Below are 22453 nucleotides of genomic sequence, written 5' to 3'. Positions count from 1 at the left end.
TAGAATCATAGAATCATAGAATAGTTACAGTTGGAAAGCACCTGAAGATCACCTAGTTCCAACCCCCCTGCCATGGGCAGGGACACCTCACACTAAACCATGTCACCCGAGGCTTTGTCAAACCTGGCCTTGAACACTGCCAGGGATGGGGCATTCACAACTTCCTTGGGCAACCCATTCCAGTGCCTCACCACCCTCATAGTAAAGAACTTCTTCCTTATATCTAACCTAAACTTGCCCTGTTTAAGTTTGAACCTACTACCCCTTGCCTATCACTACAGTCCCTAATGAAGAGTCCCTCCCCAGCATCCCTATAGGCCCCCTTCAGATACTAGAAGGCTGCTATGAGGTCTCCACGCAGCCTTCTCTCCTCCAGGCTGAATAGCCCCAGCTTTCTCAGCCTATCTTCATATGGGAGATGATCCAGTCTCCATACAGGAGACACTCATCCTCATGGCCCTCCTCTGGACTTGTTCCAACAGTTCCATGTCCTTTTTATGTTGAGGACACCAGAACTGCACACAGTACTCCAGGTGAGGTCTCACAAGAGCAGAGCAGAGGGGCAGGATCACCTCCTTCAACCTGCTGGTCATGCTCCTCTCAATGCAGCCCAGGATACAGTTGGCTTTCTGGGCTGTGAGTGCACACTGAAGCTAGCTCATGTTCATTTTCTCATCAACCAACACCCCTAAGTCTTTCTGTGCAGGGCTGCTCTGAATCTCTTCTCTGCCCAACCTGTGGCTGTGCTCAGGATTGCCCCAACCCACGTGTAGGACTTCTGTTGCAAAGACCACGATGCCCAACATTTAGAGAATATGCAAAGTGAATAGATGTGTGAGAGGTGATGGCGTCATACAAGGTCATGCACAGTGTACCGCACTCAAATACAGTTATTAAGCACAGACAAATGAAAGTTTCTTTTCCCTAATCTAATATATTAGCAATCTTGAGTTAAAAATATTCATTTTGCTGCTTGAGTAGGGAAATTTAACAATACCAACCAAGCTTGGTGTGGCCAAAACAGAACACGCAGCCGTCTGCCCCGTTGACCACAGACTGGATCACCTCAGCCACAGTCCCAGCACATACTTCAGCCTATCACAGGTATTAGAAAAAAAAAAAAAAAAAGACAAGAAAAAAAATTAACAATAATAAGGAAAATAATTTAATTTCATTTCATACTAATGAAGAAATAATTTAATTTGATGAAGCATTAACATCCTTTGTGGGGTTAAACAGAATACTGTTAAGGGATGTAGTTGGTGTGTTAGAACTACCTATTAAGATAACTTTAAAAATACATTTTTTGTTAAAAACCAATTAAATACTTAGGAATTTTACAGGCTCTATTATTTACCCAGTTACGGTCTGAGTTCAATTCCACTAGCAGGTGGGTAAAGAATGTAAGGGGAACCAACAGCCTCTTTGGTATTAGCTAGGTGACATTCTTCATTTTTCTCTGCATTATTATGAGTATTCTTAGCTTCTTGCAGCAGTACACTCCATCCTGAAGACTGTAGCAGTATTTTAAGAAGTACAACACACAAATTTACCCTGGGAATTCTTAGATTTAAGGTTCAAGGAGGGTGAATGTTTAACAATGCTTCTGCATCAACTGCTTACCAAGAGTGAGTGAAAGTAAATCAGAATTTGCAGTTTAGACTTTTATGCGCACTTTTACATTTGACAATAAGTCATGTAAATTCACCTTGTTCATGGGTATTTCTAGACTATCTCTATCACAGTAAATAAAATGGGCCAAGAAAGGAACTGTTCACAGGCCAGCCCTTGAACTGCATTAGTCTGGGAGGTGCTAGATACCTGGACCAGAGCTAGGTCAGGGACTGACCTAATCATACGACCATATGACAATGCTGGCCCTGCGTCCTAGCTCTGTTTAGATTATGAGCACAGAAACAGCCTTACAGTACCGTTTTCTAATTACACTTAGCCACATTACTTTCCTCTTTTATTGTCTTCCTTGTGACATTCGGGTAACAGTTCATCAAACCAAAGAATTCTAACACAAATAAGAAATCTGTTTATATATACATGAATAAAGATTTGTGAACTAAAATCCCCATCTTATTGTGAAATGTACAACAGAACACTGTATAAATAATCCTTGATTTCTTAATTAATAGAGGACTACATTAGAGAATTGCAGTTCTGATCAGATTGTTGTATACACCAAATAATAAAATTTTGCAATATACACTAACTTGTTAATAATGAAGATTTACTTACTAGGCACTATTTAGCACATTTATTGCACACATAATTTTAGAAGCAATTATTTACAGTAAAGAATGAATAAAGCACACAATTATCAAGATACAATTAAATAAATTGATCTCATTATTGACAACATTGGTGAACCAAATTCAGCCCTGGGCTCTGAAAGTACTCCTGTTGCAGCTGAAACTAATTTGGCTCTGGCAAATGGTATTCTGATGATGGGAGTAGATAACTATTCTGTTCATACATTGCTTACCTGTGATGCATCTTGGGGGAAAACTGCATCAAAAGCAAACATCTTGGGTGGAACCTGGTTGCCCTTTTTCTGGAAAGCATTCTGACCTCCACAGGCCAACGGGTCATACAGTGTGATTTGCTTCTTGCGGGGGTCAACTTTTAAGAAAGAGCTGGACTCAGATGTGTCTCTGGCAAGCGTGGAAGAAATGCGCACCATGACTTTGACCTGTTAGCAAACACACAAAAAGATGATCGCATTTGGTTAGTCTGTTGGGTGCTCTAGGCTGGTACGCTGAATGAACTTTCCAATTACACTCAACTAAATCATACTTGCTTGCTGTAGCCACTGTCTCGGTGTAAGTCACCGAAGACACAGGAACTATTGGAGGCAGAATTTGGCCTCAGCTACACAGTGAATAAAGCCAGAACTCACCTCCATCTAATTCAACAAGCAACTCGTGTATTTAGAATTACAAAGTACATCATAGTGTTTTAGTGTGGATAATACTCAGGTAAAATGATGAGGTATTACATCACCTTGTCTTACTCTCAATATAAATTGAAAATTAACTTTACCCCAGGGGCCCAATTAAGGGAGCTGAAAGGTAATCTACACTGCTAAAATACCAGAACTGCTGTAGTTTCTACGAAGCGGTCTGATCAATAAAAGCACATAAAAGCCAGATCTGTAATTTACACCTTTCCAATTCTAATCCAAATGCAGAAAGACGAAGTGCTCTGTTTTAAGTGTCATAAAAGAGTGGTGAAAAGAGCCCTATTTTAACAGTCACATTTTGAAATTATTGTCAAGGGATTGGAATGTAATAAGTGATAAAACATTTGTTAAAACATGTTAACTCACAACTCATTAAATGGCTACATAATAGGATGTTATTCCTAAAATAAAAATATATCTTCACAGATTTAATGAGGTAATACTGCATCACTAGCCCAGTTGGTAAGCAATTTACATATAAGTATGTCCTGGGTTCAGCAGTAGCAGTCATTTTTCTCCTTCTTGGTAGCTGGTGCAGTGCAGTGTTTTGACTTTCGGCCTGGGAACAGAGCTGATAACAATGATGTTTTGGTTTGGCCAAGGACTTTGTGAACCTCATGCTCTGCCAGGGAGGAGGGGAAGCCGGGAGGAAGCAGAGACAGGACACCTGACCCAAACTGACCAAAGAGGTATTCCATACCACAGCACATCATGGCCAGGATGTAACGGGAGTTAGCGGGAAGGGCTGGGAGACTGCAGGGTTGGAGGAGGTATGGGTCGGTGCTTGGTCAGGCTGGGGGGGGGCGAGTTATCAGTCGGCTGGTGCTGAGGTCTTGTATTCTCTTCCCTTGTTATTTCCTTTATCATTGTTATTGGTGGTAGCAGTAGTGGTTTGTGTTATACCTTAGTTACTAAACTGTTCTTATCTCAGCCCGTGGGAGTTGCATTCTTTTTGATTCTCCTCTGTCCCCCTGGGAGTAGGGGGAGGGAAAGAAGGGGGGGACTGAGTGAACGAGTTGCCTGACTGGGCTTAAACTACGACAAAGTAATACTGATGACGATCAGTCTGGCTTTGGTTCTCCCCATAAATTCACCACCTGCAGACACCAGAGTTCCTGAGCTGCACAGGGCAATCACCTCTCTGCCAGCTCTAGCCATATCTGCATGCACTTTGTCCTAGAGCACACCGGCTTTCACAGCAGCCTCACAAAACTTTTATCTTAATGTCACTTGCACCAAAACCACTTATGGCTCTCATGAAGGTAACCACTAAAGGTCATCTCAGAACAGGGTGGGAGCATGTCTGCTGCTGTAATGGCAGATGCACCCTGGGAAGAGGTTGCAGCCCTAAAAGGTAGACAACGTTGCAATTCCTGTCAGTCCTATTGAGACTGCGGCTCTTTGTATGTAGATGTTATTTCATCCTGGCCTAAGCTTATCCCACATGGAAAAAGTCAGCTCCTTTGAGAGGTAAAATCTAAGCAAATTAATTTTTGACACAACATTTTGAAGACCAGAGATTAATCGGGATTATTCGGTATTTTTGTGATGTCTTCTCTAAACTGCTACTTCTAGTCAAAGTATCAATTTGACTCCATGTATTTTAACCTGGGAAACCAAGCTGTCATTAGATGGTGACATGGCCACAAATCTGTACATGCATGTCATTTCAGCTTTACACAATTAGTTGAGGGAAAGAGGAAAAATACAGCTTGGGTGTGAATGGGCTCTCTTCTCGATTGCTTAGCTGAGCTGCTTATGAAACCCAACCTGTGAATAAAATAAAAGCTAATTCCAGTATTTTTGCCAAAGACATTCTTGTAAGCCCAACCCTACACAGAGCTGATTTCTACAGAGGACAAAGGCAGCCAACACCCCTGGTCAGTCCACATAAACTGGGCAAGGCTTGCGTGTTATTGCAGCCCTAGTTTCCCGGAAGCTCAGAAGGGAGGCACTAGTCAAGCTAGCAGGGAAGGGAGGGCGTACAACACTGTGTATCCTAGAGAAGCAAAACAACAAAGGGCAGTATCAGTCTTGATCTGTTTTTCTATTTTCAAATTTGGACACCTCTGGATTTTTCTACTATGTCCCACATTTTTAAATGGATGCCAAAGTCAAGAGCATGAAACTGATCTGCTGGAAACCAAAATACATGCTATTCTTCAATTACTTTAAATAAAATACTTGCTCTGCTTTAGAAAACTATTTCCCTATAAGTTTATGTATATTTTTGGCTGCTATGAGTACATGTCCTCCAGATCTCTGATCTTTGTGTACAAAGGAGAGTTAATTGAGTAACCTGGGTCTAAGTTTCTTTGGATTTTAGAGAATGGATAGTGCATGAAATTTAACAACCCTTCATATGCATCCAGCCTAAGAGTTCTTTCTGGCCTCCAACTGTATGGGCATTCAGTTTTAACTTCAGCTATACCAGTTTTGTTACAGTATAATATCACTGGTTTGGGTCCTAATCTAAACCTGTTCACGCAAAATCAGATTAATACCTGTCACTTCTCACTGAAGGAATACTGCAAATCCTCCTAACTTCCAACAGCTTTACTGATAGAAGCTGAGGCATCAGGTTTCTCTTTCCCTGGAGTAACAGACAAATTTAACTGAAATCTTAAAAATTTACTAGCATCAGATAAACTGAATGAACCACTGTAAAAAAAAGAGCTCAACTCAGAAGTCCCAGGAGTTGTCCAACAGCATACATTTTCTGACCATTTGGCTCCTCAGTTCTGGCAAATACAGACATACCTCAAGAAAAACACTGCTACTGCTGTGAACCGTTGTATTTCCTGTGCACTGGGGATTTTTGTTTGGAGAGTTAATGGATCACAGAATTATAGAATCACTTAGGTTGGAAAAGACCTATAAGATTGTTTAGTCTAACCCTTAACCTAACACCAAGTCTACCATCAAACTGCGTCCCTAAGCATCACATTAACATAAAATCATTTAGGTTGGAAAAAAACATGTTTGTGTGTGTTAGGGCAGAGGAGTATCACATTGATTACATGTGGGTATCCTGAAAACTGGACCACTTTTCTTCCTGAAGCTGGTTTGTAGCTGGCATGAAGATGTCTGTGCACATTGGCACATCTTATCATGGGTAATCCCTCTCACCTCCATTTAGAACAGACTGCAGGAGATGTCTCCATTCAAGCCAGTTGTCTGACCCCTTTGTAGACAGTAGACAGAAACAGGCATTTCTAGACTTAAGTAATGTGGTCTCTTTTATAGACTTGCCTTACAGATAAGATGAATTTCACTCCCCAAATGTTTCTTGCTATCTCTATACCACCATAGGCATATTAAATTATTATCTGAGATGTAGGTGCCTACATTGTAGGTTGTCTAAAGTAATTCTTTTTGCTGTAAGCATCATAAAGATGCTTTTCCTTGGCCAGTCTCTGGCCCAAATTCTGTAGCACATACAAAGCTGTGTGACTCTCTTTAACAAAAATCACATGCAAGCAAAAATAAGGATGGGCTCATGAGGGTAATGGACAGTGAACATAAGCAGTTGCAATAGATTATTTGAACTCATCTGGTAATTTGTAGACCCTAGAGTATTCTTCCAAGCCAGTTTCACATCAGTGTAACTCTTTCAAATTACTCCCGATTTACATCACATTAATTGAGAAGACAATTAGATCCTGACTGTGCAAAATATATGCCTACTATATGCCATGGGACCTGTGACTATAGCAAAATCCAACAAGCAGGTAAGATACAGGCAAACTTCAGCCCTGAGAAACACATACTGAGATTCAGAACTGCATACATAACTGTGGTACAATAAGCTAGGCAGACCAAAACAGATTTTAACATGTCTGAACCATATGTATCTTCTGAGGAGAGAGGCAGGCTTGTGTCTGGAAATCAGGCTAAGACTGGGGAGCTAGGATGCCTCCTAACGGCTGTGCCTCAGACGCAGTTCAATTGTGAACTAATGACGCAATCTCTGTTTCACACTCCCCACCTGTACAATGGACTGAGTCCTAGCTTACTTCACTGCAAGGCATACTGATACATTCAGTCATTACCAGGCCTCAAAGGACTGGCAGTTCCATTAGATAGGCACTCCATTATTAAACATTATTATGTTTGTAACTGAAACCCAAGAATTCATGCAAAGCATTTCCCAACAGTGGTTATGGCAAGAGTAAATCAGCTAAGATACAGCAGTAGAAATGGTGGGAGACCATGGCCTCCTGCTCTGCTGTTTCACAGTCCTTCACACAATTTACAGCTGGGGGTAACTCAGTCTGCAGTGGCCCCTGCAAATCCATGGCATGGGGGAGGCAGCATAAGGATGGGAGAAAGTAACTCAGCCAGCTATGGGGATAGCACAGGAACTTAATGGACTTAAAAGACTTCAGTTCAATTCAATTTAAGGAACAGACAGGCTGAAGATCACAGTGCTGCTCTGGGGAAGGCAGAAATACAGTGCAGTTAATTTGAAACTAAGTGAACAGTGAAGTTTAAGAACTGTAATACTTTATGCTTGCAATTTATATTTAAATAAACTGGAAATTGAACTTCTCCTTAAAAAGAAGAAAGCAGGTTTTCTGCTTCACTTCCTAGGTGTCATTATTCCTTTACTCCAATGCTACACTTTCCCACTAATCTCTTGTAATTGAAGCATTTAAGAGATACCACTTGAGATTAATGGGACCACTCAGTCTGCCAGAAATTCTTATTTGGATTCCAGTGACCAGGTCTTGGCAGCGCTGAGCCTTAGCCGCACCTCTGATTGTTTCTATGGAAAACACGAAAGCAGTCTCTCGAGACACGCACTGCTGGTAAAACAAACAACCTGGGCCTAATTTTGATCTAATTTTACACTCATGCAAATCTGACTGAACTCAGCAAGAAGTACCCTACCTTAAGAGTGGAGAGAGGGAATAAAAGAAAAGGTCACTTGCTCTGCATCATTATTGTGCCTTTTCTAGGATATAACTTCACCACTTCATTCTGCTCATGCTGGAAGCATTTTTAATGCGTTTTCTGCCATGAGTTCAAGGATTTCATTTGTAACTATTCAATCAAAAAGGAGCCCCATTTATTTCTCTGGATTTCAGTTCCTGATTACAAAGACTTGTTCTGGTTTTGAATGCACTCCACAGTCACTGAATTCCACAACATTATTCCGATATGCAATGCCACAAATGAAAGCAGAATCAAAACTGTACTGTTCTGATGTCCTCAACAGAGTTTCTTTGTATTTTTGCATATGTATTAATTTTATATGTGTGTGCATTTAAGTTATATATAGTTTTTTTTAAAAGCATATAAATTGTCTGAATATATATATATAAAAGATTAATACATATGCATTTCTTTATAAATTTCTCTCTAAATGATAATTATTGACATTGAAGAGTTCCTTCATGGGCACCATTCATTATCATCAAGGGAAGATACAGGGGAATTGCTGTACTATCACTATGCTTCTGTACTGTAAAAGTAAGCACAGAGCTTTTAATCAGCTCTGTCACAATTTCAGCTGCCTGAATCATGTTCCTTTGCCTTTTCCTTTTTTACCTAGTGCATCCCTATATATACATCAACTATTTCTTGAAGAGGGAATTTGCTAATTGCAGGATTATCCCCAGCTAAAGTCAATTTGTGACCTACCATGGACCTTTTGTTATGTTCTTGCTCTGTGGAGAAGGGCAAAGGTTCAGTGCACTCTGCAAAGTAAACCTGGTGCCATAGGAAAAATACAGGCACCAGCCACTGACACTCCCACGTCTCCTGTGCCACAGGGCTCTGTCTGGAGGACCTGCAGTGAAATGAGCATGGAAGGTGGGAGAGGTAAGCTGTGTCAAACACATATCAAGCATGAATAACCACTGGGTCTGGAATAAGGCAACACAAACAATCAGAGATCAACACGGAGGATATTATTGCTTCCTTCTACTCTTGCCTTTAAGATTTCATTTGGGGTTCATTTATCTAATTACTGCAGGGACGGGGCTAGACAGCTGTTGCTTTAGGCGCTGTGCTTGCCTTTATGAGCTGCTTTTCTCATCAATCATTTGAGCAGCTTCTGCTAGACGTTTGCTGGGTAGTGGTGGGAGGCAGAACCTGCAGTGACAGGCAAGACAGGCCAGCCGGGGCCATTGAGCTGTATTAGCACTCCATCAATGTAATGGCAATCACTGGCTGCAGGAACAGCCTTATCGGAGGTTAATGAAGAGTGGGTTTTGTAATTTCTCACTGTTACAGGTGTAAATAATGGTGGCAGGCATGCATGTTTGCTGTAGCCAGACACAAAAACTACAGTACAAGAAAACTCACAACACCCCAAACACTTACGCACATGCATGCTTTTGCATAATGGATGTAAAGCCAGAGGCATTTCTATAGTGTCCTTCTATGGAAGCAGTCCGTTAAACCTTTTAAGGGATTTTTCTTAGAGATCATGAGACAATTAACTGATCATGCTAACATGAAATCTAAAAGGTCAAGATAAATAGACTGAGCCATAATGAGACAAATACAGAATTATATGGGTGACATTGTTTTAATGAAGTCTCCTGGTCACATTTGGGGAAAAACAAAATCAAAACAAAATGAAAAACACAAACAAGCAAACAGAAAACCCAGAAACAAAAACCAAAAACAAATTCAGGCAAATTCCGCCAGTACAAACTGCTACGGAAGCATGTGTAAACAGGCCTCATTGTCACCTCTATTTCCATAAAGGTAGCTCTTGCAGGCTTCAGTGCTTCCCTTTAGCACAAATTAGAAAACCTCACCACTCTTGCTCTTTGTGGAAATGGCTGTTACTGCTACTACTGCTTTGGAAAAGCCATGAAAACAACTGAAAAAGCAACCCCGTTAGGGCTTGCAAGTCTCCTCTTTAGGACTGTCCATCTGTTTCTTTCTTGTGTAATTGCTAAAACTTTACTGGCTCATCAACCCCATCCTGTAGAGCAGTTAAACTAATTTGCACTTGCAGCAGCAATGGGAAATAATTTATTAAAATAACTTGCCCTTCTCACGATTGTACAATTTTCAATTGGATTATGTAACTTTATTAATAAATTCAGTAAAATTTGGTGTGAAACACGCTCAGATCACAGTGCATGGCTCAGTGACCTATTGTCTTGTTTATGTCAGCAGTTAACTGAGTTTTGCCACTGTAGTTTGGTACGGTCGAAAGACAGTGCTGCGCACAGATGCTGTCTGAAACTAGCGAGTACATCAGCCCAGTCACTCAGCTGTGCCATTGCTACTTCAGCATTTCCTAGATTAACACAGAGGATTGCAACTTTCTTCTGATCTTTAAAAAATAAAATTAAACAAACAGACATGAGAATCATCCCATCATAGAAACAGTATTTCCCTAAGCTTCCCCACATGTGACAGACACCCTGTGTGTTCATGGTTTTCTTTTTGCTTCCTTCTGATCTCTTTGATGGAAGTCTGCATTTCAGACCTCCATAGCTGGGGAAGATTGTGTGTTGCCTCAATCAGGAGGAGGATTTTTCCCAGCTTCTGACACTTTCCACATGCGTACACATGGATCCACAAAAGTGTACCTGCATCTATGATGGGGCCAACAACCTAACTCAGCTCATGTATGAGGATGAAATTTCAGATTTTTGTTGGGGTTTTTTTAGACTATCTTTTAATATCACTGTTGGTGGCATTTTCATAAGGACAAAACAAACTAAAACAGCCTTCAACAATCCCAAAATGACCAACATGGCATCAACTGGCAAATCTTCCCTGCAGTGGATCAGCAGGTACGTAAGCATGCACCTCCTAGTACAGTCAGCAGATGCCTTACTTAAGGCTCTAACACTGCTGCAAAATTTGCTCTGCTTCTCTCACTTTGGTAAGAATTTGTTTTTCTGTGTCCTTGTGAGTAGCAAGTGTAGTTGGCTGCCATGAATTTCAAACTCTTCTCATTTCCATGGTGTCATGTCTCTTTACCTTTCAAAATCAAACAGATAAATTGCTTCGCTTCAATGACCTTTTAGAGTATTTCCTCCCTTCCCTTTTTCTACAGAATACAACTTCTTCAAAAGGGTCTTCAGATAGAAAGTATCTAACTAGTCAATTAAACAATGCAAAAATTGTTCCCTGGCATAAAATGGCCAGTATTATTCCCTGTAATTCTCTTCCTCTGCTACGATGTGGCCATATTCAGTAGTCTGCCAGGATGTTCCCTTGCCCATGATAATTTAATTGTTTAAGAGAGCAGGCTAGTGGTCCAACACCATGCCAGGGACCTTGTTAACAATGCAGGAATATGGATGATTGAGTGCCAGTGCCCAAGGACATTGCCTGCTCCTGTTTAATTTACTTTATAGTCTGAGCTGGTTTTAGTTGGGATAGTTAATTTTCTTCATAGCAGCTTCTATGGTGCTACGGGTTTGGATTTGTGATGAAAACAGTGTTGATGACACAGGGATGTTTTAGTTACTGCTCAGCAGCACTCACACAAGGCCTTTCCTACTCCTCACCCCCAACCCACCAGCAAGTAGGCTGGGAGTGCACAAGAAGCTGGGAAGGGACATAGCCAGGACAGCTTGCCCCAACTGACCACAGGGATATCCCATACCAGATGACACCATGCTCAGCAATAAAAGCTGGAGAAAGAAGGAGAAAGCAGGGAATGTTTGGAGTTACGGCATTTGTCTACCCAAGTAACTATTATATATGATGGAGCCTGGCTTTCCTAGAGATAACTAAATATATGCCTACTGATGGGAAGTGGTAGATTAATTCCTTATTTTGCTTTGCTTGTGCATACAGCTTTTGCTCTTTCTAGTAAAGTGTTTTTATCTCAGCCCATGAGTTTTCACTTTTACTCTTCTAATTCTCTCACAAATTTCACTGGGAGGGAGTGAACAAGTGGCTCTGTGGGGCTGAGCTGCCAGCCAGGATTAAAGCACAGCATAGTCTCAGCCACAGAATATTGCACAGCTTAGGCATGTTTTCCTATTTGTAAGTTAAATACAAGGAACTCAGCTGCTGCAGAAATGGTCTCCTAGTCATGTGATATACCATATGTTGCTCTGTTCTACTCCAACCTGGCTTGACATCTACAGCTCCTACAGGCAGACCAGCCAAACCCATCAGACGCATCTGTGGCACCAGAAAGGCAAGCCTCCCTACAGGAATTTCTCTGCTCTTGTGACTGATGACAAGGCTGCTGACATTCTTGCTGCCTACGCAGGATTGCCATCAGCCATGGGGCAGGAGAGAGGCAGCAGTGGTGAGTCACTTGGCTCGCTCTCATAGGCCATGCTCATACCCTGCTCCAGTGCAGAAAGACTGAAGACTTTGCTTCACTTGACAGAACTGCCTTTGCTCCCACGGGGACTGGTGTTGATAGAAAGCAATAGCAATATCAAGAGTAGCAATACCTCAAGCACGTGCATTGATAATTATGTCTGCTATATTACCTCTAAGAGCCCAAGTTTCTTTTTTTGTGAAGCTGTGCAAAAGTTGCATAGGATGAAGCTTGGTAAGTTTAAGCAGGTGGGTCATCTCATCCCTAATTAGAGAAAGGGTGGCACCGAGGGCTTCGCATTATACATGCTCAGGAGAACAGGAATTCCCAAGTGAACAAGGCTCGCTTCTTGTCTGTGGAAACAAGAATTTCTACGGAAAGAATGCAGATAGAAGACAAAGTTTCCCTTACTTATGTCTTTGAGATGTCTCTTCAGTGCTAGAGAAACAAAGGATATGCAGGTATTGCGCAGAAGATGTAAAATCACAATTGTGAGCTTTTTCCATTATTTATAAAGATGATCTCCATGACTGCATACAAAAGATTCCGTAGTCTGCACATAACAGTGTATGGCACAGCACCATAAATAACAAGTAGCGATTCAATCAGATAAGAAGGATTTACATTATTTAAGCCACCCAGAAGTGACAAATTGCAGTTTAATGCAGATAAGTGTGTAAAAAGATGTGAAGAGCTTTGGAGTGGCGGCTGGTAATGACAGCAGGTAAATAAAAGGGAAGGTTCATGCTACTGACTAGGAAAAAAATTGTGAATTTATGGGGAGAAAAAGAATCCCAAAGAAAGCAAGGGTCTACATTGCTAGAGTCTATATAAATGGAAGGAGGTACAATTAGCACATTAGGCACTGTAAGTGAGATATCTAATAAGTGCTTGGGTATTCAGAGGAGAAATTCAGTCTCCAGAAGGAAGTATAACCAGCCTCTGGTGCCATATGATGCATGAAACAATCAGCAGAAGCCTCAAGGATTAGAGCTAGATGCTTTAGTGAGACTTAATATATAATAAGGTCACTGAATTCAGCAATAATTCCTTATTTACCTGAAAGTATACGAGATGAGAATTCGATCGTAGTTAGGAACAACCACTTTAACAAAATTAAACTTAAAAAAGAGAGGAAATTATAAAACTTGGATTCAGCAATTATATGATTTATATTGTTAGTGAGCCTTTCACCTGAAGATCCTACAGGGCTTTGCAAAGGTTTCTGACAGAATGAAGACATATATTTACAATTATGCTCATTTTTCAACTGCAGAAGTAAAGCATAAGGCTAAATTAATAATCTAAGATCCCAGAAAAGGCTTGCTTTACCTAAACATACTGCCTGAACTCTTATCCCATAACTGTAGGCTATAATGTTTACAAGGACATAAACCTGATATTAAATGTACTTTTTCTTTCATGTTGTATCTTATTTAATAGGATGCTGCATGCTTCTGTCTTTGGCAGTCATACAGGGAGGCCCGGTAACTACAGAGACCAAGAAGCCAGTCACTTAGAATTAATGGGATTCATTTGTAACGCTATATATTATCTCTAACTAAAAATGCATTTGTTGAGCCTTAACAAATCCGTGCAACAGATTTTTATGGTGGGCTTGATTCTACATGCCTGTGAAACAAACAGGATTATTTATTGTGCCTAGGACAAGTGAAGAGAAGACAAGGCCATTCAAGATTCATAGAATCACAGAATCATAGACTGGTTAGAGTCGAAAGGGACCTTAAAGATCATCTTGCCCCAAACCCCCTACCACAAGCAGGGACACCTTCCACTAGATCAGGTTGCTCAAAGCCCACACAACTTGGCCTTCCCCTATACTCATTCCAGGTTCACCTAACTCCATTAATATCCAATCTCCAACAGGGACCCAGCAGTCTCCCCTAAGAGCCTCCCACGGTGGTGGGCTGCACTGGCATCCCACTGATCCCCTCCGAGCTGTGGTTTGTCAATACCTGCATAGCTCACGTGCCACTTGCATCCTACCAAGTCACAAACTGGGGGGAACTTATACTATCAGGAGAGAGCCACAGACTCAGATGAGTCACCCTGTAGCCTGAAGCAAACGTACAGTGTACTGGGGACATTATTGGGCTTAGACATGTTTATGGTGCCATTTGTGGGATGTTGTCACTCCTTTTGGGGGTGGGAAGAGGTCTCCACTGGGTATACAGAGTACATGAAGCTGCCTCTCCCTGCTCTTCCAGAACCTCTTGCTGAGTCTCTGGTTGCTTGTTCTGCCACAGATTTTCAGGGGAAACTGCTTTCTGACCAGTAGTGAACATCATGTTGGGATTTTCAGTAGCTTGAAGGTGCTACAGCCTGACTCTTACCCCTGAAGGACAGTAAATCCAAGGAAGTCATGCGCCTCAGCAGATTGTTCCTGAAATCTGGAGATCAGCAAACACAGCCTCTGGTGGTGAAAGGATGGCCATACTTGGAAAAATACAATGACATATTAGCTATGTCCACACTTCTGGTGCAAATGATCTCTGTGTGGTACTTGGTAGCATTGGTCCCTAGTCATGCATCTGACTCCAGGTACAGTGCAGCTCATCTCCACTGCATACTGTGTTTCCATGGGAAAAAATCCAGGCATGTAAGCAAGGAGAACGGTATGGTACGTTTAGCAGTGCCCCTGGTCTGTCTGATCACAGAACCAAGATATCAGGACTGTCATGCTTTCTTGTGTTTTCTGTACTGAATATAGCTAGCTAAATGACAGAAGAAAATCATATCGAATCAGAGAGAGAGAGACAAACAAAAAAGACAGAAAAAACCTAAACAGGAGCCCCCAGGTGAGAACTATATGGAAACAGTACTTTGACAAATGAAACTTGCCTTGTATACCAGGGAGCCACTGACTTCTTTTACCCTCAGCTGTAGTATACAGGATAACATTGCTACTGAAACCCTTCCTTGACAAATGCAACTCTATAGCAATGAGAAACAGCCAGGAAAGTGTCCATATGCCCAGTGACCCCTACCACTAATGATTTTATCCACTGCTTGCTGCCTTGTTAAACGCTGCAATAAATAACAGCAGTGTTTGTGAATAGACCAGGTAACTAATGGCTTGCCCTAGAATGAATATCCAGCAGTTTTTAGTAGTCTTCGTACATACCCTCATCTGTAATTCTGCAATCTTAATTCAGGCAAAATTTTCATCGCTTTCAACCTCAACTGCCATTTCCTGATTTTTGAGAGCTTAACCATGCAACCTTAATTCTTTTAACATTGCTGTTCATCAACAGAATAATTCATTATGTTGTGTGTAGCTTAGGGACTGTGTAATTCTTCTAGCAAGTAGCAGCCTTTAATAAATGGCACCTGATCAATAATGCAGAATACAACATTTGAGAATAAATAAAAAGCCTTTTTTGTGAGGGGTGTCTGCAGGAAATGTCAAAACCATTTATCAAGGATCCAGGCTGATAGCCTGCAGCTGCTGTCCACAAGAACTATAAAAACGAACTTTGCTGAGTCCTGCAAATATCTTTTATGTATTGAGTATAGTTAGCTTTTTCCATGGCCAAAACACAAAATAAGAACTTAGTGAGTATGAATGAAATGCTCATTACCAGAGTTTATTTAAAGTAAATCTTTGCCATAATAGCACTTTGTCCCTAAACTTCTAGTTATACAGGATTATTTTATCTTGTTTTCCAGGTGCACCTTTAAAACAATCCTTACTGTAACTCCAGACGTGCTGAGCTGCTTAATACAAATGCATTTGTATTAGGTTTCAAAGCCTCAGATTAACAAGGCAATTGGACAAACATCACAAACCAAGACAATGGTAAGCACTTTACCTCTTCCTGATCTAGGTAAAGCACATATCAAAGGAGCAAGTAGTTTTGATTGTTTTGGAAAGCTTTTTTACATTTCTTAGTAAGTGATATAACAGAAGAGCACAGGGCAACTCTTATCTCCTTTGCTGATAATTCACATCCAGTGATAAACAGAGTAGCAATACTTAAGAGCCATAATGACCCCTTGAGAAATATGAGCAAGATGATGAAAAAAGAGGTTTAATGAAGTTTGCTTTAGTCCAGCATGGCTTAAAAAACCTCATTTTAAGTGCCAAAGTGATCCTTTCATGTAAAATCCTAAATCCAGTGTAATCAGTTTTCTAGGCATATTATTTAAACAGCTAAGAATAATCTCATCCTGGACTCCAAGCAAAGCTTCTCCCATTGCACCTATCACCAGGATGGGAACGGAAGCAGCCATGTAAACTTATTTTCTAAAGATCAAGCTATTGATCACTTAGGAGCTACTCAAGAAGGTTTCACCTTTAGCTAGCCTGAACTACACTGATAATTTGATTTCTTTCTTTCCTGATGCAAGCAGAAAAAGTCAATCTGGTGGTGGCTAAGAACAAGTGGAGGACCTTGAAAGGTTCGCAGGCAACAATTCTCCAGCTCCATCCTCTCTCTCTGAGAGGTGGGTGACACTGCTGACTGCTTCGTCTCCTCTAAAATCTTATGATTTCCATTTTGGTTACAATGATGTAACCATGTGTCAACAATCAGATCCAGCATTCTCAAAACTGAGATCTCACAGCAAAGGTCTTTGTGCCTTTTCTGGGGTAACAATTCCTGCAGAGACGCTACATTTCTGTTATCACTACTGGAGATATCCTAGCTATTACACAAATTAATCTGTTTCTAAATCCATCTCTCTTTAAAGGTGCTTTTTCACCTACTATGAAAATTTCTATGGTAACACTGCTGTCATTGGTGGCATTGCATGCCAGACAATGGCCATGAAAGTAGCAGTCTGTGCACAGGTTTCACAAATGATTGAAGCAACTAGCCTTCTCTTGAGCAATAAAGGGATCTTTCATTTTAAGATAATTCATCCTCCATGCTTGTCACTACGGTAGCTTAGTGTCAGGGAAAAAAATGGTCTTTGATGCCTTGAAACATTTTGTCACTCATCACAAAATAGAAAGATTAATGAAAGAATAAAAGGGGGACAGGTTTGAGGTTGTTATTTTTTTTAAGATGCATCTTCCCACAGTAGATTAGAACATAAGCAGAACAAATAAGCAAGGTAAAATATATTTTATCAGAATGATAAAAGAGAGAAGATAACACAACAAATAACACTTACAGAGTGATTTTTAATGTGCAGCACAGAATGAAGCTTGATGAAATATTCAAACTTCAAACCTAAACGTGATTCTAAATCAGCACTGTGTGGTAGGGAAGGAGACCACTCTACTGCCTGTCTTTCTGGTGAAGGATGGTTTTATACCACAAAACTGAAAAAGGCATGTCTTGAAGTAAGTAGGACTGCTTGAGTACAGACTGATTATATACATCAGTATGACATATGAGAAAGTACATAAACCGTGTAGCCGAGGTGGACCAGAATCCAAATGAGAGTCATGCCAACCACAACAATATTCAGATTTTCACTGGTGAAGCCAAAGCCCTAACTTGGATCAACTTAATTTTTCCTCACATTTTTCAGTACATAAAATCTTTCCAAACAATTCCTGGAATTGACAGTACCACATTTAGACAGAATAGACCATAAATCTGTCTGTCTGGGAAACCTCACGTACAGTCACATGCATTATGCCAACTATTATGGTGAAAAATTACCAATGCGGGCTTTTAATTGCACTTCTAAAGCTGCCTTTATTGCTTGTTGTCCAGTACTGTAGCTGTACATTAACTCTTCATTTTTTTAAGGACTGTCCTCACAGCAACACTCATTGTGAGCGCTGCAAACCATGCACCTCTGTGCTTACCCCTTTAACAGCCAAGTATCTTTCATTGTTACGCAGTATTTTTGCTAGACAGGAAAAAAATGGGGATAAAGACCTTACTCTGGACAGTGTGCATCTCAACATTGGATATATTTACATCTGGCTTTTGATTCAGATTATTCAGTAACAGAAAGTCTAATAAAAGGTAATACATCATAGTTCACACACAACTTTTTCTATACCACTCTTACTGTATTTGTGTTAAATGCTGCACATCTTACCCTACTGAATGTGAATGTGCATTAGCTAATATTCAATGCAAGTTTTGGTAAGGTGAATATTGCATATGAACTCACCAAAGTAAAGGAAATTCATTCTATCATGAATTTGTGCCAAATCTCTTGATAATATTTTAATTAAGCTATTACAGTCCATCATGTCAAAACTTAAAACACAGATTATATAAAACTGCATTATGGAACTTATACAGCTCTGATTCATGGCCTGGTAGGCTGCTGTCCTGGGTTTCTGCTGGGATAGAGCTCAGTTTCTTCCTAGTAGCTGTTGTGTGCTGCATTTTGGCTTTAGTCTGAGAACAATGCTGATAAAACACCAACATTTTAGTAGTTGCTAAGTAGCGCTTATCCTGATCAAGCACTTTTCAGTTATGCTCTGCCAGTGAGGAGGGGCATGGGAACCCAGGAAGAAGCAGAGACAGGACACTTGACCCAAACTAGCCAAAGGAGTATTCCATACCACAGCATGTCATGCCTATTATATAAACTGGGGAGAGTCATCCAGGAGCCATGGATCACTGCTTGGGCATAAGCTGGGCATCCGTCAGCAGGTGGTAAGCAATTGTATTGTGCATCACTTGTGTTTCTTGGGTTTTCTTCTTCTCTATCCCTCTTCTTTTCATTACTATTATTAGTATTATTATACCTTTTTTCAACTATTAAACTATTCTTATCTCAAACCATGGGTTTTACCTTTTTCCAATTCTCTTCCATACCCCGATGTGTGGGAAGTCAGCAAGCAGCTTCATAGTACTTAGGTGCCAGCTGGGGCTAAACCACGACAGCTGTAAAATGAATCCAACCTATAAATTCACACCAAGGGCTTTCCTAAAAGGTGAATTATTGACTTGACAGATCATAATATCTCTTTCCAAACTATTCTGGTCTATGATTCAAATCTTTTCTGTATAGCTCACTGACATGCACAGTAAATCTAATTTACTATGTCTCTTACTGCACAAATATCCACAGACTACACCATCCTCTGAAATGTATTCTGAAATATTGCAAGTGACCATAGATGGACAAAAGCATGAGGAATAAAATGTCATTAATCTATAATAATTTCCAGCTAAGAGTAACACAGAATCCCTCCTACTATCTCACCTGGCAGAAAAGTTTCAAGGTACACCTTTACAAGGTAGACTGATTCCTGAATATGTTATTTGGAATATGCTTTATGCATCAGCTACCTTGGTTCTTTAGCAATTTCCATAAGAAAAAGGTGGTTTATTTGCTGTTTCAGGATGCCATTATTTTCTACAGCCCTAACAAAGGAAATTTCTAATACCTAGCAGATTATATCTAGACTACTACATTAACATGAGCCTCAAAAAAACACTTGAACCCAAAACTTCTTATCTGGATATATTTTAATCACCTTTAATTACCTCTGAAGACTGAAGCAAACCTCAGTTTATCAGCTGAGGAAATCTTAGACACTGTAAGCAAAGAAGGCATTATGGATCCTCAGACTCTATACACTATACAGATCAATCTACTCAGTTCTGGCAACTGACACTCACTGTTGCAAATATCCACAAAAGGCATTAAAATGTATTCCCGTTGCCCCCAAAGGCCTGTCTTGCTGAACTTCTGCAATGCAGCATTTATTTCCCTGAAGTTAAAATTCCAAACTCATTGCCAGTCCATCTTCTTCAAAATGCCTTCTTTTTTCCCTTGGGAAGAGAAACACTCTCACTTACCTTCTACTACATCTTTAAAGGTCCAGTACTAAGAATTTCTATTTTGTCAGGACAGAAACTTTGATATTTCAAATCATTATTTTGTTTTGAATAGAAATAAAATTATGCAAAGCAAATATTCTGAGAAATACTGAAATTATTTGGAATTAATTTTAAAAGTCTGTGTTGGTAAAACAACGAGCTTTCCTCTCGCTGATTTTAAAAATACTTTGAAATGTAGTTCATATGATGCATTATATAAACAGTAAGTAATTTTGTAATTAAACACTCTGTACCTTATGAGTATTGTCAACCCAAATTTGTCTGGGGAGGTGAGGATGGGAGGACCACAAACGGACAAAACCCAAACCAAACAAAAAACTATTAAAAAGACATTTGCTATCTTTAACTCAATTGCTAGTACAACTTTTAATCAATTCCATCAGTGTCTGAATAATTCAATTAAATGAATATTGGGAGCTAGAATGACCTGACAGGAAGCAGCTGTCCTGAAATATAGGTATTAATACAAAAAATTACATTAGATAATGAAGTTGTTGCTTTAGTGGAACTAGATCTACTAACTGGGCATGAATTAAACACATACTGAAAGAGTTAAGAAAATCCAAGTAGAAAAAATATTTGGTTTTTAAAACCTTTACATTAGACTCCAGAAAATTGAAGAAAATAAGACTGAGCAGATTGATATCTAGAAAGAGTTCTGGTCACATAATTGTATTCTCTTTCTGAGGTAGTGCAATAAATATTTTGTAGCGCTAATCTGCACTTCGTTACTGTCTTAAGAGTGGGAGGAGGGAAAGGTTAAAAAAAAAAAAAGGTACCCCCAAAATCCAGCCTAAAAGCCAACACTGTTTTGTGTAGGAAACTCTGAAGTTTCTGTAGGCATACATCACATACTATCCTGACTCTACATCTTCCAGAGACTCTGCAATGGAAAAGCAGGAATGTTTTTTCAGGTATAAACCTAGAAAAGTATGTAGAAATCTGTATCATAAATTCTTTGCAAATAGTTCCTGCGTAACAATAAAAATGTAGAAGAGGAGTACACAGAACTGCTCTAAAGAAAAACGATGGGTAGATACTTAAAATGGTTTAAAAATATTTGTCAATATTTGTGCACAGACAAACCAAAATATACAAGACAAAATTCTGGCCCACAGACTATCCTTCAGACAGATTAGCTAATCATAGGACCTCGACTTGTTTAAATCAGTTCATCTCCTGAAGATTAACAGGATCTTTTCAGGCTGGAAGGAAAAGATTTCAGTAGAAGGAATGAACTAAAGTTAGAAAAGGTCAGAGTAACCCCAAAAACTGTGTCTCTCACAACAGAGGAAACTATTAAGAACAATAGTCAAACTCTGGAGAGGAGCATATCTGAGGCTGGGGACTGGGGGCTGGACTTAGCTTTTGAGTCTCCTCCACCTCACATAATATAATTTTGTTTAGAAGGTACCTTAAAGATCATCTAGTTCCCACCCAAAGGTGCTCATCCACCACCTTTTTGCTCACAAAGAAAAGTGGCGGCTGGAGACAACCACTGCCCAAGGGCTGAATTTTCCCCCACAGGGCTTGAACGCAGACATGAGATTAGGTTAACTCTGCTGACACTCTTGGTGAAGAGAAGGAAGAAAGACTACTCATGACCAGACACTTAAAACGCTTTCTGCATCAGCATGGCCAGTAATGTCATTCCCCCAAATGAGGTATCATCCTTACGTTGAGGTTCAGCTACCCTCCATACACTGGGAACTTTACAGTTGAGATACTGGGGACTACAGTAAGGAAAAAGTTTATAAATGACAGGAACATGAAGCTGGCTTTTCTAGCTCTAACATCCTATGATAAATACTTAAAAAAAAAAACAACAAACAACTTTGAATTCTCAAGCAGGGAAGTAACTTTAATAATGATAACACCAAGCATTTCCCTTCAATCTGCAGTACTTACTCCTACATAAAGCTATTAAGATAAACACTATAACTGTTTCTTAGTGTCTGACTGACAGCGTGACCTTAGCAGGATTTTTTTTCTCCAGTCATGGTCCCAAGGGGATGCTTCAAATAATCAAATCCTACCACACTGTGACACCTAATTGTCCACAGGGGTGAGGGAAGAATCCTTCTCCTTTTCCACAGCCAGTGTTGCTGCACAGTTTGCAACTTAGTTTAAGATGTCCTTTAACTCACCATGCACTGGCCTTTGGTACAGGCATCAGGAGACTGGACTCTATAGACTGCTGACCTAATCCTTGCCAAATGCATGCAGGTGTATGCATGAGTTTGTATGTATCTGTTTGATATCTTTGTATCTCCGCACCTCTGTTCAATGCCTTCAAGAGCAGGATTTCTCCTCCTTCCCTCTTATTTTATTACACATGACTATACAGCTCAGTTCTCTGGATCTTACTATTGTGACTCATTAGGTATATAATATTAATTACTTTGCAAGATACTCTAGTATCTTGAGGAGAAA

The 22453-nt window shown here is 40.1% G+C and overlaps 1 protein-coding gene across 1 annotated transcript in view; it reads right to left on the bottom strand.

The window, feature by feature from the left end:
- KIF26B (kinesin family member 26B) overlaps positions 1–22453 on the bottom strand; it is a 289300-nt gene that overhangs the window by 60115 nt on the left and 206732 nt on the right. The window contains exons 6-7 of the mRNA XM_057414446.1: positions 2495–2701; positions 1002–1095 (exon numbers count right to left, since the gene is read on the bottom strand). Coding sequence (XP_057270429.1) covers positions 1002–1095; positions 2495–2701 — 301 coding nt within the window. The remainder of the gene's footprint in view (positions 1–1001; positions 1096–2494; positions 2702–22453) is intronic.

Source organism: Pezoporus wallicus, unplaced genomic scaffold, assembly GCF_028554395.1.
Source record: "Pezoporus wallicus isolate ANWC-B61680 ecotype Strahan unplaced genomic scaffold, APGP_CSIRO_Pwel_v1 contig_8042, whole genome shotgun sequence".
In the NCBI taxonomy this organism is placed as follows: domain Eukaryota; kingdom Metazoa; phylum Chordata; class Aves; order Psittaciformes; family Psittacidae; genus Pezoporus; species Pezoporus wallicus.
The sequence above is the reverse complement of the archived record's forward strand: the minus strand, read 5'-3'. Positions and strand labels throughout refer to the sequence as shown.